The sequence below is a fragment of the Syngnathus floridae genome, chromosome 12 (assembly GCF_059516105.1).
Source record: "Syngnathus floridae isolate MCC-2025c chromosome 12, RoL_Sflo_1.0, whole genome shotgun sequence".
Classification (NCBI taxonomy): Eukaryota; Metazoa; Chordata; class Actinopteri; order Syngnathiformes; family Syngnathidae; genus Syngnathus; species Syngnathus floridae.
In genome coordinates, this window is record NC_142424.1 from 5099658 (window position 1) to 5125352 (window position 25695).

Sequence of the window (25695 nt, forward strand, 5' to 3'; positions counted from 1 at the left end):
ATGTTGAATATGAAAATATGCTGAGTCGCCCATGTTAGCGCGTGGCCGTTTGGAGCCAAATGAAAAGCGAAAGCCAGACAAAATGAGACAAGCTCAAGACGGACGACAAGCAGATTTTAATTTCCTCCGTCGTTCGCTGATGGACTTTTCCTAATTATTCTCCGCCTCGCCTCGATGGGCCGCAATTACAACCCGACATTAGCAAAGACATTTTCTAGCGAGCGTTTTTGCTTTTGTTCACACTCGGAATCTATTAGGTGTCTCTCGGCACATACAATGCATTATTTACCATCTTTATATAAACTGTGGTGACTTGAGATATGAGTTTAAAAGAATATTTTTTTGCATTTTATTTCTATTATGATTGAAATTGCCATTCAACAGAAATGTTCTGCTTATCATTCTCAGCATGGCTGCCGGACCACATTGCGGGTCAGCGAGCCCAACGACACTGAAGACCCCATTCCAGATGTGAGCGAATCTCCGCCGGCCAATCCCTCAAGGAAGTCCGACCGAGATGCTGAAGCTTAAAGGATTCCACAGAAAAGTGGAGAAAAATAAAAGTGTAGGAATAAAGTGGTGCGCCGCCATCCGGCTTCGCGAGAGCGACCGTTTCAAGGTGCGTGCTCCGCTGAGGGAGCGCTCGCTTTATTTACAAGGACCTTTACGATGCTCCCCGTGATGGCGCCGTTGACCCCGAGCAGCCTGAAGGACCTTATAAAAAGCACATAGCGATTATTACCGGCTGCAGCTTATGCGGGTTTTCAGTGTGTCTGTGTGTGCGTGAGGAGACAACGCGAGTGCAAGTAATGAGTGTCGGTGCGCTGATCCGAGCCAATTATCCTGACTGGCAAAAGGTCCGGTCCCTGTCTTCTTCCCGAGGGAAGAAAATGACGGGTGGATGGCGAGGGACCGACGGGGGGAAGCTTCCTTGTTAGAGGACTCGCCGGGGACAAAAGCGAGGAACACTTTCCACATAAAGAGTTGAAAGTTTTGCGGAAGAAGGTCAAGAGCGTTGTTGTATTGCGAGTTCAAGGTCCACATTTAGAAGATGAATCACATTTTTATCAGCTATAATTTCAGGGGTATTATTTTTTCGCCACCCCACCCCCCCAAAAAAAAAACCCAATTACTTTTGTTGTAAAAAATCAATTTTAATTACTAGCTTCTGTTATGATGCTATTTTTAAAATAAATAGCCCCCCTCAACAAAATTAAATAATTTTAAGCGTGTCGGTCTTCACTTCTGAGGTTGAAGGTTTGGATCCGGACTGAGAATTATGTAATTTTCTTTTTATTAATTCCATTTGGTAGAGGAGCGCAGGTGCACACAGGCGGGGGCAGACAACTCAGTGTTACATTAGCATAAACTGAGCGATTATTACAACTAAATCCGCTAATTTAGTGAAATGTTTCCTCAACACAGATGCGCTAATTCCACCGCTAAATATTCATAAACGTCCTCTCTTCATCTCCCCCCACGCTCACTATAAATTCAAGCGCCCTATGCATCAAAACAATGAATAATCCCGGCCGCAGGCCCTTGAAGATAAATAAATGATTAGCGCCTTCACGTGCCTCATTACAAAATTAATCTCAAGAGTGTTTTCCACCTCAACCAGGCAATAAACTTCGCTACTAATGAAGCGCGGAGGCGGTACGTGGCATATGGCGACTTGTGTTTTGTCTCGAGTGCAACAAACACACAACAACAAAGAGTTACCGGGGTGACAAAACATAAGCACAGCTAGGAAAAAGCATCTTGTGAAAATCACAACAACATTGGAATGGCAGCCAGCTAAATGCAAATCTGCCAAATGATATTAAACATTGCGATGATGCTTTCGAGGCAGCTGGGAAGTCGGAAACATCTAAGTCAACCGCGCTTATCTGATATTTGAATTCTGTGTGATTGTCAACAATACAAATTGTGACACAGATATTTGATGGCGACTCATTCCTAAAAGGAAAACAAACTATTCATGCGATTTGCATTTTGTTTTTTAAAATTTGATGTGTCATTAACTGTTTTCCTATTTGCACAAAAGAAAAGAAATGTGTGTGTGTGTGTGTTTGTCCACCCAATGTGTGCTTGCTTTTAATTACATTTGGTCTGCATCGATGGAGCCAATTAGGACGTTCTTGTTGCCACTCTTTAATGTTACCGCGGCGATTGCAAACAGCTTGTGTGTGTCAGCGTGTGTGTTTATGCGTGTGTGCGGACAGAAAAGTAAATAGTTTATTTGCTCAAGTGGCACCGAGCCACTTTCTTATTGGCGACGCCTCGACGGACCGCGTCTAACTTTTTTATTCTTTAATGAGCAATTTTCCAAGTGACTTTGTCAAACGCCGACATTTCAAAGTCAGCTCGTTCTGGCTTTTAAAGACATGCTCTTCCAAAGCCTTGTGGAACCTTTGAATATTCTAACTGGAGTTAAATAAGAATGCATATGTACATATGCCAATTCCAGTCTAGGTAGTCTCTGAGCAGTTTCCTAGATTTACAACAATACAGCTTGAAAGATTCGTTCCTTCACCAAGCCGCTGAAACCGTAACCCGGCGCTTATTGCGATTGGATGACATTATTGCTTGCAAAGACGCCATTTCTTCACCAAGCCTCTAAAATGTAATCACATCCCAACGTCCGTAGAGATTTGCTCGCATTATGGAGGCAGCATTTGATCAGTAAGCCACCGCAATACACTTGCCACATCTCCATAATACGTCCCCTTTAAGATTGATTTTTCATTTTGCGGCTCTAAGCTCTAACTTCCTTTCTCTGTCTTTCTACCAGGAGACTCATCAGTGCTCAGTGTGGATGAAGTGCAGCTCGTCAATACGGCAAACAACCTAACGACTTCCTGGTTTGCCGGAGGATGAACGTGCACCTGCTGGGATTTAGCCCGCACCAGCTGTGTTTGGATTGACCGACTATTTCTTCCGTATGCAAACACAAAGGAAACGACACGCACAATGCGTTGATGGAAAAGGGCCTCCAGTGGATGATTTCGCTACATTGTTACAGTGTTACGCTTTTAAATGAGCTGTTGTGTGTGGAGATTGTGCGGCAGGAGTTAAATGCTTGCATGTGCACTTTTTTCCCCTCCGGAAAAAATAAATAAATAACACACTCCAGAACAATTTATCTCCCGTCCGGGTTACAATAAGAGCTTCGTGCTTTTCGGAAATGATGAACCATGCACACACACAAAAAAAAAACATACAAACGATTTAGATGATTGAAAAGGTTGTAAAATATTTTCGGCGATTCTAAAAAGGAATCAGCTTCTACGAGAATCTTGTAGAAAAGACATTTAGAGAATAGAGAGAAGACAACAGAACAGAGAAGGAACTGGAGAAAATGGAATGAATTGTTTCGCATCGGCAAATAAGTCAATCATATCGTATTTTGTGTTTGCTGAATTATAACTTAATTAAACCGTATCACAGCAAAACTGGAGGGACTCATATCATTTTGAAATTGGAATATATCGCAAAGAATTGTATCGTGTATCGAAGCATATCGTAACATAATTGTATCCAACTGCAATGCATCGAGATTGAATCTTGCGGTTTTGCATTACAATCGAAGCAAATCCTCAGCTCAAAATTGAAATGCATCGCATAGTAACACAAGTGAATCTTATCGAATGGAATTGTTATTGGAGTGTACGGTGTTTTGATTATATTCCAACGTTTAAACTGGAGTGTACCGTATCGAATCATATGTACTTAGCATGAATCGTGTCAAATCGTCTCATAATTGAGAGGTAATGACACCGCCAGCATGGTCCTATTTTTTTTGCCCAACTTGTCCACTGAGCTTCCCTGAAAGTGTAGGGAGGACTTTGCTGTGTTATTTACTGCTCCAAATGTCAGCGTTGAGTAGTCTGGACGTCTGCAAGTCGCTCTCACTTCCACAAACCGTTTCAACGGATCGATGTTGACCAGCCAAGGCGCTAAAAAGCCGCCGCTGGTTTACTCGACCACGTCGGGAGAAAGGTCACCACGGACGGGATCAATTTATGCTCGTTCTCCACCGGAGCCTCACGGAATTGCCGTCAATGTTGTCAATATCCTTGAGCTTAACGTCAATTAGCCGGAGATAATTCTGACAACCGTATCGATCCGAAGCTTAAATACGTGTTGCAATAAAGTAACTGAGCAAAATTTTAAAAAAAGAGGATAAAGAATATATGCATGAGGATTACATTGTCCGTCTGTGTTGCATCGTTTGCAAGTATGATGCTATTCACTAGCCTTTGTATGCAGTTTAGCATTGTTTGTTAGCATTAAGCTAAGGTGGTTGTTTTGAATACACGACATGTAATTCGATTTCATTTATGTTTGGTTGGACAGTCAACCACTAGACACTGTACATACTAAATCAGGCGTACGTGTGCGTGTCCGCATTGTCAGTCTCGACACGATGTTGGGATGTCACCTTTCATTTCCTGTGAGGAGATGACGAGATGTGCAGCAGTTCATGACGGCGCTGAAGCAATTCCAGCATGCAGGCAAGCAAGAGCTCATTGAATGCCCTAAACTTGACTTGAAGCCGTGAGCTGTTTGAAATACAACTTTAAAACCCTGAATCAGGCTTCAAACACAAATTCGGCACCACTAGGCCGAGCATAAAACCCTAATTCTGTATTTACCTTAAACCAGCGCTTAAAACTGATTTTTTTTTTAAACCCTTGAAAAGAGAAGCACACAAGCTTTCCTTTCCATGTCACCACTTTCTTGACATGTTGGGCCAGGGAAAAAAAAAAGTCCCCTGAGGATGGTGGGTAAATTGTTGTGTTAGAAAGCTGGCGGCCATTGTACTCTCCACACACACGCACACACACAAAAGCAACAAATTAAATGGGAAACTCGAAAAATGTGAAGCCAGGCCCGGCGGCTTGGTGTCATCGCAAGCTCAACAGAAAGCGACGATAGCACGCGCCAGCGAGCCGTGACATCACGACCGTTGTCGGCCAATCACGTGGCACTTTATCACCTTCCTCTCATTTCACCTAAGGCCAAACACAACCAAGAACAGACTTCAAACCCTCATTTGAAACCTTAATTGTCTTGAAGCCCTACTTCCCATCACCACAAAAGACTTGAAACCATACTTTGATACCCTAACCCTGTCTCGAGACCTTACTTGTGTGAAAGAGGTGGGTAACATGAGGATGGGAGGGGGGGGGGTGTAATTTACGAGGTGTGTTATTGTTGGGAAATGAGAACGGAGGAGTAAATTGCCAGCGTGCCAGTCAAGCGGCGGCAGCGGCGGCGGCGGGGAGGACAAAGAGTAAACAGAGACGCTGACTGGATGGAGACGGATGGCGGCTGGATGATCTCTGACCGTATCTGCCGGGACGCTCCCGCTCGCAATCCCCCTCCCTCCCTCCCCGCCGCTTCCTCAGCCGTATTACGGCGAGATTCATAAGGTCGTCCGTCCGCCAGTCAGATGCAATATGTGATATATGGCCCGGGTCGGCCGGCGGCTTGACACGGGGCTGCTTTGCTGAACCATGACAAGGACGGGAGAGGATGCCGCGGGAAGCAGGGGGATAAATTAGCGGCGCGTTTTACTCGGGTAATAAAATTATGAATCAGGATGAAAGTCAATTGAAAACCAAACCCTGACTTGAAACGCAAATGAAGCTTTCTAAGCAGCCTTAATGATATAAAACCCTAATTCTGCTCTGAAAGACGACGTTTGATAACCTAACCCCGTCGCAAACTCTAATACGTGTCGACCCCTGACCGTTGCGTCTTATTTTTAACGCCTGCCCCTGACTTGAAACCGTACTTTGAAACCCAAACCGTGTTTTGGAACCTGGGGTATAAATTATCCGCAGGTGGAAGATGTTTTATTTAGATAATTGAATTATGTATCAGGATAAAAAGCTTCTCTAGAGGGTTCACAATGCAACATTGAGACTAAAGCGCACTTATTTTTAATCAATTATACATTTAGGCTGTTTGGGAAACTGCATACTTTGGAACCAATCTTCCCATTTACAAGCAACAAAAATCACTTTAAAAATAAGTGAATTGGGACTCTTGTTGGGAAAGTTTCATGTCTTCAGTCATTTTAGTTACTTAGCATGGCATGGCAACAAAAATGGTTTGTTCTGGTCACACATTGGTCCATGGGTTGCTCGGCGGACTTTAGCGCCTTTCTCTCATCTTATTAAAAAAAAAAACACCAGTCACAATTGAACCTAGAGACCCTGTCTACCCAATTTAAAAATCCAACTCCTCACCCTGACTTGAAATCTCAGTCTCGAAATTTATAATGACTAAACCAACGAGGCTACTTTCACAGCTGCGACAGGCGTTAGCTTACAATTGGTTAGCGTTAGCGCCCACCCAAAAGGATGCTTTACGAGCCACCGGACGCTCCTCAACGATCCCGACGCCCACAATCTCCATTTGACTGGCGCGTCGCCGCGGCTAATCGACTTCCGCGCCGATGACGGCGCTCGTGTTTCATATTTACCCGCTGATGGCGATGAATCCTCCCCTGGAAAGCTGGCTTTAGTACAGTTGCCATGATCTACCGCCGGTGCTCATGATGCATCCTGACAGGGGAAGTCTTCACCACCTTTGCCAGGTCCTCCTGCGACGTCTTTTTATCAAGATTAAACGGCTTTCCGGCAGCCGCCTCGCAGCCCGCCCGCGGTAATGACTGCATCCATCAGGCTTTGCAGTGTCCCGCTTTAATACCCAAACAAATGGACTTGTCTGCGTCTCGCCGTTATCATCTCATGGCAAATATCACACTTCCTGACGCGCCACCTACATCCGACACCCCCGAGGGTGGCCCTCTTACCGACGAAGGCCCCATTTTCTTTTTGACGCTAAAGTGTCTCTCTTTGCCATCCACCTTCATTCTGATGTCAAAGTTTGGTCACTCGTCTTTGTTAAACGGGATTTAGTCAATACGCATGGAAAAAGCGACATAATTTATTGTACCTGGAGGGAGAAACAGAATGAAGTTAGTTTTACTTTCTGGATGATTAGGATGGGCTGAACTATTCGTTCCAGGCTTTATGTATTTTGAAACTTCCCGCACCTGAGAAGGAAATGTTCTAATGTTCATGAATTTTCAAGTCGACAAAATTCGGTGTTTTTTATGAGTCTTCCAACGAATGAATCGGGTCTGTCCTTGTGGAGTTGACTTGTGTTTTATGGTGAGTCGTAAAACTCCACCGCCATACTTCACTCGCGCACAATGACAAAAGCTCAAATCTACCTTCTGTCTAGTATACAAAATTCAAGTTTGGCAGCATTCAGACGATGAAGTACTTTCATTTTGAAGGAGCCACTGGAAATGCCAAAACGTGAGCGTCAACCAAAATCTCTGAATTTTCTTTGCGAACATTTTTTGTGGGTCTAATCAAGATAGAGAGGTCTACCAAATTTTACACTGCTAAAATGAAACTGGCTTTGAATTCTGTTGAAAATTCCAGAGGCAGTCTGGACCAAAATGGCAGATTTTGTGTCTTCTCAGAAATCTCTTTTTAAGACTTTTTTTTTGTGGGTCAACTCAAGGGAGAGATCACTCCCAAATTTTATATGCTATCTGAAACCGGCTACTAACTTATACTACTACCGCCGCTCCTGAATCTCCTCCGTATATACATTTAGCACAATCGTACCATTAGCGCTCAGGCTAGCGCTAACAAAATCCCTGTGCACATATGAAGGATGACTACCAGGCACTATAGCGACATATGGTCCCACCCGATCCCATAATGTTGACTCGTATACACGCCGGCTTCTGGCTTCTATTAAAGCCATAAGAAATGCAGAGCGATCATCTGCCAGTGCAAAGCTACCCTTTATTATTGATTTTCCCCATCGTGTGATCCATGTTTTCCCATTTACTTGTCACATTTTATATTCAGACACACAATACCGACCTAATAAGGAGGAGGAAGGAAGTGGTGTATGGTTAGGGAGAGTTTTGGTTGTGCTCCGAGTGCAAAAAGTTTCATCTAGATTTCCACGCGACTTTATATAAATGGCACACGAGCAAAGCGCTGCTATGATAATCTTGCTCCGAACTTGTGCACTTATCAGTATATTGTGTGTTTGTAAATCACATGCTTCAAATTTGGTAGCAAGGTCTCGAAGAGAAATTCGTTTTTGAAGGACTCCTGGAAACGAGTCGAAAAGCGCCACTTCAATCAAACACGGAAGATCGTTCCGAGCGTCTACTCACAAAACCACATTTTAAAATGGCCGCTTCAAAGCTAAATGAACGACTTAGCTTTATCTTTTGGGGCAAGGCGTCTTGAGACTTTTTTTTTTTGTGTCATCACAGACATGAATACCAAATTTGATGTCACCAAGAGGAACGGTCTTCAGGGGGGGGGGTGAATTTTCAAAGCATTTCTTTTTATGAATAATACTGCTTTTAAAGACATGCTAATGCTTTATTCCGCCTCACTGTGTTCTTCCAGCACATACAAGCTGGGCCCGCATGAGCCTGAAGCAACAAAAGGTCAGCGTGGTCTTGTCAGATAGATCTGTCAAGCTCATAGACGATACCTCGCCCACACACGCACACACATACGGCGCGTGGTCAGGGATGCGCTGATGGATTGACAGCCTAATTGGATGTAAGCCATATGGCGGTCCCTATTTGGGGCGGGAGGGGACGGCCCGGCGAGGCAATCAAGTGTCAGAATGCCAGCCAGAGTGCTCCTCGCGCACGCCCACTCGCGTACTCAAACGGCCTCCGGAGCGAGACGAAGATGATGGTGATGAGGAAGAAAGCAGAGTGGGCTGGAGAGGTGATTACAGTAAAGGTTGGAGTGAAAAAGAGAAGATGGAGATGAGGAGAGGGCAGTGGGAGAAAAAAACCCAAACAAGCTTTTGTTGCAGAGATGAAAGCAATAAAGTCTGAAAGGATGTTGATGAGATGCAAAAGCAGTTTTTATACGGCAATAAAATAATGCTCTTAGATAGACGGCAATGGAAAAGAGCACAAACAACATAAATAACTTTTGAGCGCCGACCAACTCAATTTCTCACAAGCCTGTTCAGAGGGAGAATTTATTATTTAAGCCTTGGTCCACTCTACCGATTGAAAAACAAAACTAGCACCGCCCACTATGTGCTGTCTTGAAGTGCCAAAGCTGTGTTTAATAGAAAAGTAGCGCTTTGACGCCGAGTGCTCAGTCACTATCCCCACAGATAAAATAGCCTTTTCGATGATGTCACTTTCTCGCTTCCTTCCCAAATAGTTTTTTTTTCTTCCTCCTGTCAGTTAGCGACCGCAAGTCCTCTTCTTTCGCTCCGCTGTCCTTAATCTGCGGTCCTGTCAGGACTCGCAAATCCCAAAGACCCTTTAGCGTGTCAACCCGCAAAGATAGCTTCCCATTTTTTAAAAGCGCAGTTACGTTAAACATGACCATCGAGACGTTGACATGAAGAGGACACGTCGGACCGGCTAAGAGGGCCGCGGCGTCGCAGGCTAACGGATGTCGCTCCCTCGCCCGGCGTGTTGTCAGGACATCTTCTTAATCCCGGCAAATCCTCGGCGAGCTTCGGCGGTGTGGATTCTATTTTCAAATTTCCTATTAGTTGCTTTCTGTGGATTAAGCGCAGCAGTTGACAGGAGACTGCACCGCTGCCCAGGCGCTGCCACTAGCCGCTTGCTTGCCACTAGCCACCCGCTACGTATAATTGGCTTTTAATGGATTTGAGGTGGACTTGGTGTTGGCAATATGATGAGATCCAAGTCGAGCCGCTTGCTTTTACAATAAAGCCTTGCTATTGCAATAGTAGACACCCCCCCAGTAGATTTCATTGCTCACACCCGTTTATTAAGTCTCGCTCTAATAATGGCTATGGTTCCTACTTGAATGTTGTTTTTTTGAAGCTCCATGTTTTTTTTCCTTGTTAATTCTGGCACTTTCCCGGTATATGACTTCAAGCCGCTCTTTGTTTGTTTTTGCTATTCATGGAAGGAAAATCAATATGAGCTTCCAACGTTAGCTTGAACAGTCGCGAAGCTCCTAACCCGCCTGTCGGACTTCTACTGTAATCCTCCGTCAGGATGTTGTTCACTCTTATCAAGCCGGCTTGCTGTCAGCTACCCAGATAGAACACGTCAAGGTCTCCAGGCCTTCCCACCCTAATTCGTATCTCTACCGAGTCACTGGACATGCGGTTATTTTGATCCCCCCATTTCTCTTGTCGTCCATTATTAAGCTAAACAAAGCTAGCAGCTTACCTTGCTGCTAAAAATAGCCACACGCAAATTTAGTCACGCAACAAACCGCTGTTGCAAATATTGCCGGGACATCCTGTCACTCATGCTATCGTGGGGTAGATTTAATTAAATGTAAATAAGGTACTTTACACCAAATAAAATTAAAATGCTACATTGTAAACATGCTACATTAAATATGATAGATATCTGGTACATTAATGTCTTGTTAAAAGGGTTTGAAGCATTCAATACTATGTAAATATGTTTAATTAGATGTACAGAGAATACGCTGTCATATGTCCAGAGTGTTATTTTTTTTCCGGAAGCTGCCAACCCTGATCAGCAACGTGTTGCTGGGATGGTCACATTCCTTCATCCGCTGATTTTTTTTGGTTTCCCATTGCGAATTGACAAGCTGTCATTGAGAACACGCTTGAGTGTGTAATTGAACACATTACAGCGTGCCAATGAATTAAATAGATATTGTAATGCGCTGTCAGCCTGGTTGGTTAGCAAGTGGAACAGAAAGATGCGCACGCACACACACACACACGCGCAGTGGTGTAATGGAGGCCCGATCGAAGCTAACAAGGTTGGCGCCCGCCGCAGTCGGATGCTACGGAGCCAATTATCACATTATAATGAGCTGGCCTCCTCGGGATGCGCATCCACTCGTTTAGGATGCGCTGCCAACACGCCTTTTGTGCTCCAAACGCAAGACGGCGCACATGAAGCTCTAAAATAAACCGCAGTGTTTATTTGCATTTGGAAAGGCGTCAAGCAGAGTGCATTTTTATGGAGACAATTAAAGGTAGGGCCTTTAACGCTGCTCGCTAATGCGCTGCTTCTCGGCTGGACTTAATTAGGATGTCTTTTTACTTGACTTTATGGATGCATTTAGTCATCAGGCATGCGTAAATATGTTTTAATGATGTCCTGGATTTATCTAAATGGGCCTTTCACGCAGAGACCGGCAAAGTGGGACAATGTCCGTGGTTGCTTTCACGCTGAGTCTGATGTGATGTAACGGTACAGTTGGCGCATTGCTGCCCTGAGATGAGAATAAAGCACTTTTTTTCCTGTTTTAAATCTGGCGCACTATTTTTTTAATCTCGTACTTTGTGTATCTTGGACTTTTTTTGCGCTGGGGACTCCCCCCTCTTCGCTTTTAAACTTGACAGATTTGTCACTCGTGTTCTCTTTCATGTTTGAATGTTTTCTTGTGATTCAACTTGAATCAAAGCGAGTGAGAGTGAACGTTTTAGCGTGTTCTTCAAGTGCAGGCCGCATCTCTGGTGTTTTGACTCGAAGCGTAATCATCACGGTGGGATTAAGCGAGGACGTATCGGCGGCACGGGGCACTTTTCAAGATATGCGAGTGAGACGCTCTTCTGTGATAAGACATCTATGCAAATTAGACTATGTCCGACAAATCTCAGATAAGCAAATAGCAGCCTTCAAAGTCAAAGACGATAAAGTCAGCGACATGCCCAAATCACAACGCTTGCTGTTTTCTAGCACACATCCTGCAGCCATCTCCTTCATGTTTTCACTAACACGGACAAGGACACTAAATTTCAAGCGTGCTCATCTGAGTAAGGTAAAATAGTCCATTATCAAAGTCTTGAATTACAGTAAATGCCGCTTTATTTTGGATTCACTTGCACGTTTTTTTGTACAGCTATAACTCCTATTTTAGATTTCCTATCTTAAGTCATTTGAGTTGTAATTCCACTGTTGGCCACAAGATGGTGGTACTATAGTTTTGCAACATGCAGTTTTGATCAACCTAATTTGTGCGAAAAATTATTCATTGTTAAATCCTCTATAATCCAGATTTTTACGCCTACAGAAAGATAGAAATGTAGATTGATCTAACGGCTCTAAATGTGCCCGTGCTGCTGTCTGTGGTCCAAAAAGTGTCCATGACCTTTCCAGTGTTTCTCAAATATTTAATTTGACTTGATCTTTTTGTTTCGGCTGATTTTAGTGCAGCTTTGCAAAGTCTTTATGTCCACTGTTTTTTCTAGACCAAATGGATCCATTCATCACAAACGGTCACTTGACATTGCAGCATTTTTTTTTCCATTGGCACAAATTGTTAGTAGTAGCAGCAGCTTAAAAAGAAAAAAAAAACACTTTGCAGCCCACAACACTGCACACACAGAGATTTTCTCTCTCTGGCGTGCGCCAATAGATACGGGATGGCATCCTTTCATATTCCTCGAGGTTGTCCATCATGCCGTCCCTGCGGCGGCACTAATGCACTCCTGCCAGCCTGCGCCCACAAAGACGACGCAACATGATGAATGGCTTGTTTGTTAGCGAACGCATTAGCCATCCCCACAGCGGACGCGTAATTGATCTCTCATCAACACTCACGTTCATTGTTATACGTTCAACTTTTTAATTAGGATATCTTAAAAATCACTGTTTCTTTGCCAAATAAAAACAGTTGTTAGGCTTCGAAAAGAAGCCATTTTGGTCGGATGTTAGGCTCATTTCTACGATTTTCAGAAATTATTCAAAAATAAACCCGACCTAGAAATTTCAGATATTTACACTCATATTTCAAATAAATTGTGACATTTTTCTCTTACACAATTTTCTTAAAAGAAATATTCTTTTCGGTAAAAAAAAATGACAGCAGTTTTCTTCTGCCATAATGACTTTTATTTTGCAGAAAAATGGCCCTTTATTCCGCCTTTTCTTTGAATAAATCTGACTTTTCATTTGGCGAGCCACCCATCCGTGTCTAGTTGTTGGAGACTTTTAGTTGCCTGAGTGTTTTCATTCATCAGGCAGCGGGAAAGCATCAGCAAGCCGACCGGCCGCCTTCTCCGGGGAGCGTTTAGCGCTTGAATAAAAGCAGCCATCACCGTGTTTTTATGCGTGACCGAGGAGACATAAGATAGTAAATGCACATTCAAATGATGATCATTACTTTCTTGAGAGTCTGGCAACGGTGCTTCTGTGCGTTAAGGAAACTCAAAGCCAATTATTAGTTGCTTTCTGACCAAAGGTGGCTCGAATATGAGGCAATAATCCACCGTGGCTTGCCCATCATCTCAATTAAGTCACCAAGTGAGTTGTCATACTGACAAAAACACGAAACGGTTTCTTGACAAATTTTGACACGATTCAAAAATGTATTTCCTGTCATCGATGAGGCTCTCCTGCAAGTCGTTTGACACTCATCCACTCGGGGTTTGTTCGGCGTGATAAGAGGAGGCGCTTGAAACGTTCCAAACGCTTGACCGCTAAGGTGTCACCACTTCATGTGGTAATTGGCGTACTTCTATATTTGACCACAAGGCCCACGTCGCCGCCGAGGGTAATGAAGTGTTCTATTTTCTCGCTCTCATCAGTGAGCGAAAGTGGGCCGCTCCCCGCTACCATCCTCGTCATTCTGTTCGGTCACAGCCACCATTGATTGATGCTATATTAAATAGAAACAATGACCATGCAGTATTCTCCTAGATTACGTTTTTCCATATTGTGATACTATTTTGGGACATTAAAAATCAAAGTGAACTAAATAATTAAATGGAAAAATGATTTGCTTTTACAGTTAACAAATCATATTTTTTCCAATCTAACAAATTTACCATCCAACGATATACATTAATAATTATAAGGAATAAGGATGCACATTAAAAAAATTTTTTTAAAAAAATATAGCAATTTTTTTTCTGGAGGTATAAGATGCAGGATTAAAGTAGATGATGCTACAGAAACAAACTATGCTGAAATATTTTTAATTGTTTTATTATTCTTGAGAATTGCCAGTTTCAAACAAAATATTTACCGCCCTCTAGTGGTATATAGTGGAATTACACTCAATATTAAGAGTTTTCGACGATCCCCAAAAAATCTGCAAAATAGCGGGACCGCAAATTTAGAACAGGCAATGGGGGTTGGTTTACTGTAATCAAAGTAATAATGGGCAGATTAATCAAATTATTAAAATAATTATTTGCTGTAGCCCAAGTTGGTATACACAAACATGGAGTTGCATGCCCATCTTCTTGTATCCTTACAATAAGATCCATCCATTTATCCATCCAACCGTGCATCCTTACATCTATCTAATAGATTTCCAGACAAAACAAGTGCTCTCAAACGAAAAAAGCAGACATAAAAATACATCTTGTACGTTCAATCCCCCCCAGACTACATGAGGTCTGACTCTGCGAGGAATCGCAGAAGACCAAGAAAATCTCTTTGTTGCTTTTGTCGTCCGCGGACGCTTCCCTCGAGGGCTCCCGCTAGGACGCCAGTACGTTCAATAATTAAAAAAAAAAAAAAGCAAAGAAGAAGAAGTCTTCATGTTTTATGAATGGCGTACTCGTTTCGTCTTCCATCCGATGCTTCTCTGTTGTTAATGCGCAAGTGCAGCGACCAGTACCAAGCAGCGTGGAAAACTGACACTAGCTCTCATCTGTTGCCAATTACGAAATATTCTTCGGAAGAATAAATCTATTTTTTCAGGGCTATATATATATATATATATATATATCCCCAATATGCTTTAATGGAAAGCAAACTTCAGCATGAAAGTTGAAGTGCAACTCGACATACTTTCTACCGCCTTGGTCACACTCAAAATGATTATTTCGTATTTTCTTCCCCCTCATGTCCCACATCCCGATTAGACATTTTGCCGGCTGTCCTCTTGTCGCCGAGTGGCATTTAATGAGAAATAAACGTTCGCTCTCATCACGCAGTTGGATGCGCTACAGCGGGGATTTTAAAATTGTGGCCCGGGGGCCATTTGCGGCCCATAGGATGATCTTTTACGGCCTTCTACTTGACATCGGTTTAATTTTAGTGCGGCCCCCAATTTTTTTCATTGCCCTGGGCCTGGATGTGTCTAAGCCTGTGTGTGTTTTTAATCACTTATAGGCTACCATAGTTCAGGCTCATGACAGCTTTCGGCAAAACGTAATTCTGAAGTGATACCAAGTGGAAGGAAAATATATCCTGTCACCCAGTCCCAGTCATGTCTTTTTCAAAAACTGCCGTGAAGAGAAATGTTGGCGAAGAGAACAGCCAATTTTAAGAAAAAATAGGAAAGGGAATGTTTTGTTGCTAGGCGCAGGGGCGCCCCGACATGTCTCGAAAGATGCGGCGCTCCAGAAATCAAACGTCATTACTCAACTAGACATGCTGAGTCGAATGCAAAGTACAAGGGAAGTAAGAGAGAGGATCGGGTCGCCGATATTCTCAACTGCTATTAATCAAGATTGAGAAGATTAGATTAGTTGTATTTTTTGGGAATATTTCATTCGATTTTTACTGCGCTTCAAAAACACCCAGATTCTATTCGTAGCGCCCCCCCAAGTTGAATTTGGTTCTCAAATATTTTGATTCAATCTGATTGGTTAAAACAAAAGTGTCATTGCGAGTAGGGTGTATATTGTCGATGTGGGTATTCGATAAAATAAAAAACTTTTTTTTAAGCAAAGTAGTCTCAATATATATTAATGTTTTTATTATGAAATGCATATTTTGCCGAGCGCTTTGACTTTCCTCCCACTCGTGTTTGTCCTTTTTCCGGAAAAGTTCCAGATGGTAAAAGAGGAGAAAAAAAACAATCCCACCTGCACGAGACCTCACAGTTCATCACGCCTCCTCTTTCTCTCGTTGCTCCAGGGTTAGCGTTGTTTATGTTTGGCTTTGTTTTGTCAAACTTTATTTTACCTGAAAATTGCACTACCGAGGTGCGAGTTGTATTCCTTCAGGAAATCGTTATTTTATTTCTTTTTCTACTTCAAAACAGGTTATCGCTCTGCACGCTACATTTCGGAAAAAAGCTGAAGAAGAAAAGTGATGATGTTGCAAACCCGATTAAATATTCGCTTTGCATTCATCACCTCATTCTTTCCCCCGTCACGCCCGATGCACCGTTTTAGCCCGAGAATATTGTTGACGTTGTTTGAGCCGCGCTGTGCAGCCGTCTCGAAAATAGCAGACGTGATTAATAAATAGCATTGACTGATGATTCTTTGCAAGGTCACAAAAGAACAGTCGATACGCAGCCTTGATAAACACCTGGAATGCTCTGGAGCACACAGAAGAAAAAAAACGATTTCATTTAATTGCTCTGTGGTTAACTTCTCCAGTACTGTATGACAGAAATATTTTTTATAGATATATACTATATTTATGACTTTTTTCCCCCTTCGTAAAATATGATTTAATGACTTTATCAAGCTGTAGTATTTTTTTTTCAATTTTAGTTAATTTTCCAATTAAAACATGATTTAATTGGTGTGACTTTATCAAGCTATAGTATTATTTATTTATTTTTTTTTGGTGTGAATTGCTCTATTCCACCAGCAAATGCATTACATTTGTAGCACGCTCTTCCCAGTGCTGCTGTGGAATCACTGAGGCGTTGCCTGCTTCAAACAAGATTTTTTTCTTTTTTTTCCGTCTTGCTGTTACACGTGTTGCAGTGTTGTAGAGCAACACAATTGAATACAAGTCCATTCAATTTACTTTTACAGTGCGGCCAGCGTATATCGCCAGCCAAAGCAAGTGTAATTGCCTTTATGTGCAATCACAGTGCCGTCGGCGCATGAAATAACCTCTACGCTCGCCCCCCCGGTGCTTCATCGTTTAACGACAGTCCGGCTTCCACCCTTTCGAGATATTTGACTTTAATCTCGTGAGATTCTTATCAAGAAAAAAATATATTCTTTTAAGATTTTGCTCTCTTTGATGATACACTCCATCATGATTAAGTCACAGTAGGAAATCGAGTCATTCTTTAATTCTACTGAAATGTTTTTTTTCTGAAATAATTGAGTAGGAATGTTTTCAATTGATTTCCAGTTTGACTGGTGTTTTTACACAATTACAGCGTACGTAATAACCTCTACTGTCGGGAGTTTTGTATGCTTCATTGGTAAATGGCAGGCCGGTTGCCGCCCTTGGAGGTGCGAGCCTTTTGCGGTGCTCAATGTATAAACAGCTATTGATCCCGCGGGTGTGTGTGTGTGTTGGGGAGGCGGACTGGCACGAGTCAGCAACTTTATCAACAGCTGAAAAGAAATGAAATTACATTTTTTGATGGATATTCCTGTCAGGCGCAAACAAATGCCATCGGCAGGTGAACCGAGGGGAAGGGGGAGGAAAAAAAAGCTTTCCATTAAACACGTTCTTGTTATTCATTGGTGGGAAAAGCTGCGGCGAAAGGTTACTCCCGTGTCTGTTTCACCTTTTAATGTTAGTCTTGTTAGCGCCACTGATCACAAGCTAATCCCCCGGAGCGCAAAAGCTAATGAGATCCCAGCGAGTCTTTCATTAGGAACATCTTTGAGGCCAATTGTCCAGCACTAATAATCATATGCTAATAACCACGGCGTGCGGCTGAGCCTCCATCACTGATTAAAGTTAAAACGGCCAAAAGATGTAAGTGAAGGAATCAGGAGGATTGTGGTTTATGGTTTGGAAGGAAAACACAGAAGAGGAAAAGTAACGCTAGAACGATAATACAAAGTTCAGAATGGTTGTTCGAGTTACTGCAGTGATTCTTTCGGCCAGCAGGGTTTGCTGATGAGTCACTTCTGTGATTCCGAAAAGACGTTTTCGGTTGAGATCTGACCTTGTAGAGTTGACCCAATAGTTTACGGCTAGAAATCTTTCGGACCTTCGATAATGAGTGTATGAGATAATGAGATAATGAGTGGTCGTATTTTTTATTAAAAAAAATCATTTTAATGTCATAATACTTACTGTTTGTGTAAGTTAGAGGATAAAGAAATATTGAATATTAAAATTTCGGTAGACAAAATGACAGGAATTAAGACACTAAAGTCAGATGCTTTTTGTTATAAAAATCCATGCAATCATTTTCTTTTACACCCTCCCCAGAAGGAAAAAAAAAAAATCACTAAAAGTAGTGGAAGAATAAAAAGGTATTTTTTAAGAGGAGAGAGGCGACTCTCCAAGAAGCCGTGAGGCTGGCCGGCGGGCGGTGGCAAACATTGTTTTTTAGCATATGCATCAACACCTGTCCAACTGTGTTGCCATGACAATGCATCAAACAAATGAAAGCCACTGCAATCGCCTTTATCCCGCCGAGTATTGGGCCAACGAGTGGTCAACAACGAAAAAATATGCAAACACACACGCTCGGTTTGCCGGGACGACGGTCGTTTGGGCCTCAAAGCGCTGAAAGTGCTTTGATAGCGAAATGTAATTACGTGTTGGATGTCTGCGATGCGTTTCATGTGTTTGTTCCCCTGCCGCGCTGACACTCCAATTACCGGCAAAACTTTGCGGGGGAAAACCTCAAACACCTAAAAGCTAATTCCTTGCTCTCACATTTTTTTTTTCTTTTTTAGTCCTTCGCCATCGTCGCCTCATTTCAACATTCTGATGGCGACATCGCTCTTCAACTTCACAAGCGCTTCCAGCTCCATTAAAGCCGCAACACTTCCCTTCTCTAAGTGGCACACTTGCGTTTTTTTTCCCCCTCCAGCTAGCTAAATCTTAAAGAATAAAAAAACACCACCTGAAGTTGTTTTTAACATCTCATTTACGCGCAAGTGCATGATGTCAACAAGGTTATGGAAAAAGGCCCATTTTTTTTCCAGCTGTAAATAATTAATCAGCGTTGTGTATTGCACATGCCAACGATGCGCAAGGCGGAAATAAAGACTCGTGTTTGTCGTGATGAACTTTAAAAGACACTCGATGGCTAGTTTGGGTTTGCACTTGTGAAGGAAAAGCTCGTAAAATTAAAAGCTGCATTTTTCAGAGGAAATGCAGAAATATTATGAGAAGAAAGTACTAATTTTGCCAGGAAACAAAGTCACAATTATGTAATAAGCCGCACTGAGTAACTTGAAAGCAGCAGTTGAAGTAAACGAGTACTTTTTCTGCCTGGCGAATGAGCGCAAGGCTGCCAAGAGAGGCAGGCTGTGACCTTTGACCTGGCACTTTTCAAAATAAAGCACCGCTAGAAGGAAACAAGCTAGCTGAGAGGCGTCGAGGGCCCGTAGGTGAAACGCCTCCGGAAAGAAACCAGCGAAGGCGAGGGTCAGATGCACGACGCAGATAAGAGCGGGAAGATTTCCCTCGAGGCTGACATTTTCCAGCCAACTCGAACTCACCACCTCCGCAACATCTGAAGCCAAGATGCCTTTTATGTGCGCGGGCGCTAATATCACTATATGATAAAAGTTTGACTATTAAGAGAATAAAGAACAATAAATACATCAATATAAAAAAAAAAAATGCTACTTTGGTCACTTTTTAGATTGTTTGTCAGACCAAAACTTGCATTAAATTGACCGAACCATAATTGGATTCTTTTTGACCTAGTGACAGTGTGTTCAAGTGAAGTTTCCAAATTAGGGTTTAAAGTCAGATATCGTCCAACCTCCCCTCCTCAAACGCCTGACAGCTTTGATCCGGATCCCCCTCGTTCTGTGACACACCACCCCCACTTCATTTCACCCCGCCGTCCTTGCGTACCGCAGCGGTCTTCCTTTTAAAACCTTTAGCCGACGTTTCTCGAATGAGGGGTCGGCATAGCGGGATGCCGCGAATCTCTGACCGGAACGCCCCCCCCCCCCTGCCTGCACACCACCACCGACGTCCTTTTGCTGTGTGAAAAGGTATAAGGTAGCTGGCTTTGATGAAGCGGACCTTCAACCAATCCGAGTCCACCCCCCTCCTGTGGCGCCCGGTGGCAAACGCGGGGGGCTTCATTAGCACACCACAGAGGATCAAACCTGAAATTTCACATTTCACATTCAGGCTCCTATGTTTGATCATCCATCTTTCTAAAATATTTAAATACATTTTTGATGGTCGAAAATAAGAAAGACTGTGTGATCCCTGCTGCTTTCATCTCTGTATGGAGCGCTACTTTACACTGTGGTGGCGCTCTTTAAATAACAGTCAAATTATTGTTGGAGAAAGGCAAGGTGTTAGCAACATGCTAACTTCATTTTAATTAAAAAAAAAAAGGGTCAAACATAACCCTCATTGGGTCAAAGAGGGTTAACTTTTTGGATTATATAAAAAACCCCAAATTGGGTCAGAACATATCAATACCAATAATAGCTGTTTTGTGGGTTCTTCATTGGACCCAATTATTTGGGTTCAATGAATATCGCAAAAAGTTGTCATCGGCCCCTTTTCGACCCAATTTTATTATACTGATTTTAGAGTGTGCTGAGCGAGCGCGACCGTGGGTGGGAAACCAACTTTTCTTATCCAGAGACAAAATCGAGGTCAACGCAAGACAAGTTTAAACACAAATGTGGCAGACTGTGAAATAGTTTGAAAGTGAACCACTTCTTCAGACTGTAAAAGCAACAAAAGCGACGAAAGATGCAAAGGAGGCGTGACCAATGATGAAAAGGAATGTCTAATGACTTTGCTTGTAACGTGCAAGCCTCAAGGAGGGAGGGGGGGCGAGGAAGGGGAGGGGGGGTGGTAAAGCGGGGCGGCGCGGAAGGATCCAGTTGGCCGGGGAAAGAGCTGAAAAGCCGGAGGAGATGGATGAGAGATGAGCCGGGGCTGCTGCGACGCGCCAGACGCTCGCACCTCAGCCAGCCTTTGACAAGTCTTCGCTTTTGCACACTCGACACAACAACAGGATTGCCAGGCGGTGTAAATGAACGATAGAAACTCAACAAATGACAATGAAGAGCCTCCAGCACATCTGTCACACATTGACTGTATCGTTTCTGTATGACATCATGTCTGCTACAATCAATTTATAAAATCTGTTCAAAACATGGCCTGCTTTCTACTCCCTGCATGCGTCCCGATACTTTTGTCGCAGCGGTGTGGATCATTTTCACCGGCCGCCATCGCTGCAGGTGTCGTGTCTCAAGTACTTAGCGCAGGAAAGCTTATCTTATTGATTCCATTCAAAGCAGTCACATGACATTAAACGTGACGTGCACGTCGGCGCCGGATGTCTACTTTTAACGGATTCAAGTTGAGGTTTCAAAACAGGGTTTTAAGGCAGCGTTAGGGTTTCAAAGCAGGTTTTCAAGTTAGGGTTTCAAATTTCAAAGGTTTGAGTTTTGGATCAGACTCCAGCTACCATAAAGTTTCGCATTTCTGTTGAATAATTCACGAGAAGAGGAAAAATGATTCAGTTGGAAGTGTGGAGTCAACAAGTATTAATTTGGTCCGAACGGCCTCCAATTGCAATGAAGCTTTGATCAAGACTCTGAGACTCAAACGGGAAGCGACGCGGCGCTCATAATCAATAGCAGGCGCTTTAATGGCTTCTGATAGCGCCGTCCCGCGGCGAGCGCTTCTGTTAATAAGACTTTTTTTTTTTTTCTTAATCCGAGCTGCCGTCGGACTTGAGCGCCGCATACAAACGAGGATTAGCATAACGCCGCATCATAATAACGCTGTCCATTTTAATTCGCGGCGTGTTTGTCGCACGCTGACATTTCAATTTGGGCGTCCTGTCAGATGGCGAGCGTCCGGGCTCTGCGGATATCACCGGCGCCACTGCCTCTCCAAATCAACAGAGAAGTATTCTGCAGACCTTCAAGAGTTGTTCAACTTGGAGTGCTGACATCTTAAAGCTCGGCGCTCAACTTGATGAATAAAACACGACGGTGAATGTTTGCCGCTGTTGCCTTGACGACGGCCTTCGCCTGCTTCGAGTGTATAACGTCGACTTTTACAAGTCCGCTTAAACACTGTCGGCGTTTATTCGAGCGTGTCAAAAATCAGTGCACGATATCAACACGAGTAGAAGAAGAAAATCAAAAAGTATGTGTAAAGAATCGTAAAACGTGGCACGTAAATAAAACTGCCGAAATCAATTCATTGAAAAAGTGCAACGTCAAAAGGTTGATAGTGTTTCAGAGTTTTGTCCCAATACTTTTGACTTTCCTGAATCAACCGGCCTTGGTGGAGCACGAACGTATTAAATATACGCTTGCGTATGATTCACGCAGATGTTCATTCATCTGCGACCAGACGAAAACACGGGAGACGCTTTAAAGAATTCGCCCCATCCGTCTCCGGCCCGGCCTGCTACTTTTCCCCGGGAACGCCGCCTCGTTGCGCTCTTCCGTCAGGACATTTGTCACCACCGTATATGGTCACTGAATCACGACATTGAGGCGGCGTCCTTGAGCTCGTTTTGGAATGGTTTTGTGGACGGCCCGTTAGCTTTGAGCCCTCCCCCTCTCTACTTTCCTTCCTATACTGCGAACGTGGCCTGAAAAGCGAAAGTACTGATATGGCGACCCATCATTTCACCCCGGCGGCGTTTATTACGGTGGCGGCGTCGCACATGTGAAGCACGCCGCATGCGAGCACATAATAGCGACTCACATGGCTCATTACCTGAGCTTATTCCCGTGTGTCCAAGTTACAATTGTATGTTTGGACGCTCAAAGTTTTGTACCATTACAGCAGCTCGCTTATTAGTGAGAAAATCTCGTCTCGAAAAAACATCACAGCAACATTCCTCAAAGGAAATCATGTATATGCCACCAGTGCAAAAAAAAATTCACAGACTCCCCGGTTATCATTAAAAAATGTCTTTGCACTTGTAAAATGAATTCTGTGTTGATTCTGATATCATATCAAGTTGAGGATAGAAAAAGGATTGCTCATTTTTGATAATAAATGACACACTCCAGAAAAGGAGATTAATTACGGGACTATATTAATAGACCTGCTTACAATAGACGTCGATGGCCCGGGTAAAGCGTCACCGTATCGCGATCCATCACCCAAAAGCAACAAAGGAAAGTCGGCCAGTCACATGATGTCACTTTCACAATAAAAGCATACTTTCTGATCGATGCCACCCCCCTCCAGGGAGGGCAAACGGCTTTTGTATTGATCTGCTTTAAAATAATACAACAATGGATATTGACTTGTTTCCAAATAAAACCACAATGCATATTGGACTCGTCATCCCGCTTTATCAGCATAACCGAGTAGTGCTTTTTTCTTTTTTTCTTTCTCCCCCCCCCCCCTTCAGCATCTCCCGCCTGGCAAGCAATGTGTTCCCCTTCAATAATGCAGAAGCGAAAGTGAGCACGTCGCAATCTCCCGCCAAGCAGGCGAGCGGCAGCAAGCGGCCGTGGCCGAGCGGCGCGCGTCTCCGCTCCGACGTGGCTTCAATCAAAGTCGTGGGCCGAGAAAAGTCATTTAGCGGCAGACATAAAACACAGCCGCGTTGGCCTTTTATTTCTGCCGCGTCCACTCCCACCCTCCATCGCCAGCCTTTGCACAATCTGCCGGGACTCAATCGTAAATCTTACATCCTCAGAAATGTCCATACAGGGGCTCAACTGCTATGGATTTTTTTTTATGCAGCTGATTCCAATCTTACGCATAAGAAAACAGTAAATAAACACAACCGCATTCTTCAATGACCTTAACATGCTGTTATTGAGTAGAAAATGTGAAAATTGAAAATAAACTCCTTCATACCATCCACAAAATGTCATCCTACTGTTTGTAATATTGGTATCAATATTGGTATCAGTGATACCAACCTTGTCATTGATTCTATTCTATTTCGACCACTATCAGTGATATCAGCATCTGTATTGTACTTAGTATTGAGTTTGATATCGTTGTCGGTATCAGCAATACTGGCCCTTTATTTTACTTTTCATGCTTCAATGTACTGTGATTGATATCATTGGTGAGACTAGTCTCAATATCACTTTTTGATATCTGCATCAGCGATACAATACACATTATTTTTAGAGCATTGTGTTTCCTTTAAATTATTGGTATCAATGTCTGAATCATACTGGTATCAGGATACTATTTTACACATCACAATATCGATATCAGTCACCTTAATATCAGCATTGATTTTCCTTGATATTATGCTTTTATTGTATCAATATCAATAACACCAGTCTATATTTTACTCGGCACTAATGTTTTTCAATATATTGCTATCCATGAGTGCACTGTTTCGTTTTCCAAAATCATATCTCCTTGGTGACCAATCAAAGACTCTTGAATTGATTTGCGCTTATGAAGAAGCGTATGCAGTGAAGGACAACAGAGTGTATTTTTAAATCAGTCTCATTAAAATGCATCTTATCAAGAGCTCGTTGTAATAGTTCAGGGGCAGGGCTAAAAATATTTGGAGTACAAACATATCAGTAAACATCTCTTTGAAAGCATCAATCAAAAAGTCACTAGTGTTGCCCAGCCAATCACAGAAAAACATGCAAATTCCACAGAGCGAACATTTGAACCCTCAAACTCACAAACCACTCGTCCATCCTCATCAAATTCACTTTGCCCCTAATGAGATGACCCGTCACACTTTTTTTGACCCGCACAAGGAAGCGCTTGATGGCAGCTGGGTGTCCACAAGGTGACCACCCGCATCACCCCCACCAGTTTGCAATTTACAGGACTCGAACCCGTGACCTTCTGACGCTTTAATTGACATGCCACGGAAGCGTAATTGACAAAAAACTGTAAGTTCCACGTGCAACTTCCACGCACACTGTTCCGATCGGTCTTACCTCGAGCGAGAGCGGCAGCCGGCAGAAGCAGCAGCAGAAGCGGCGGCAGCAGCCGTGCGGCCAAAGTCGCGCGTCCCCCGGAGCTCCGGCGTCCCATCACGGCTGCGTTCGCGGCGGCTCTCCGCGTGATGCGCACTTGCGCCCGTGCATTTGTGGGCTAAAAGAGAGAGAGAGAGGGACTAAAAGAAAAGAAAAAGAAAGAAAAAAAAAAACAAGAGAACCACCCCAAAATAAATAAATAGATAAAATAATGGAATTGAAATTCCCGAGCTGGCTAGGTGTAATTGTCCGAGCCGAGCGGTTGTAACGCAGTGCGGAGAGGAGAAGAGGATGAAGAAGAAGAGAGGAGGAAGACTCTTCCACTGTGACACGAGGCGGAGAAGGAGAGAAAGTGAGCGAGGGAGAGTCAGTCACGTGATGTTGTTTTCTGCCTTGCTAATTAATGAGCATCTGCTCTCTGATTGGTCCAATGATTAATAAGGTGGATAGGTTAAATTCAAAACACATGGGCTTCTCAAGTCCTTGTTTAAAAAAAAACATTATGCAAATTAGTTGAGGTGTATAATAACTCACAAAAACAATACTGTTAATATTCAACGGCAAAGTAGCGTTTGATTCTAAAATATTGATGCAGTGATTTATATTTAACGATTAAATGTATTGATTTTCCAGGTCCAAGAAATCGACATGTTTGTGAAGCACGGTATCGATACCAGTATCGATATCTGTATTGGTATCATTTTAATCATATTAAGCGGCTTCGACTCTAATTTGTTTTAATATAACGTTAAAAATATCAGCAATGGCCGTCTGTAACTCACTCAGTGTGGTTAATAATTATGTATACATAATTGGAATCTTTTTAGGTATTACCGATACAAGTCATCAATGATAGTGGCATCACTTTTACGTGACATAATTTTTTATCTTACATTGTAAAGTTCTCGGTACCGACATAGC

At 43.0% G+C, this 25695-nt stretch overlaps 1 protein-coding gene across 4 annotated transcripts in view; it reads right to left on the reverse strand.

Moving 5' to 3' along the window:
* LOC148389692 (netrin receptor UNC5D-like) overlaps positions 1 to 25695 on the reverse strand; it is a 72566-nt gene that overhangs the window by 22859 nt on the left and 24012 nt on the right. For 3 of the 4 annotated variants that reach the window (XM_088392907.1, XM_088392906.1, XM_088392908.1), the window contains one exon: positions 24736 to 24892. The exons of the other annotated variant lie outside the window; for it this stretch is intronic. In XM_088392907.1, coding sequence (XP_088249033.1) covers positions 24736 to 24892 — 157 coding nt within the window. The remainder of the gene's footprint in view (positions 1 to 24735; positions 24893 to 25695) is intronic. 4 annotated transcript variants of the gene reach the window in all.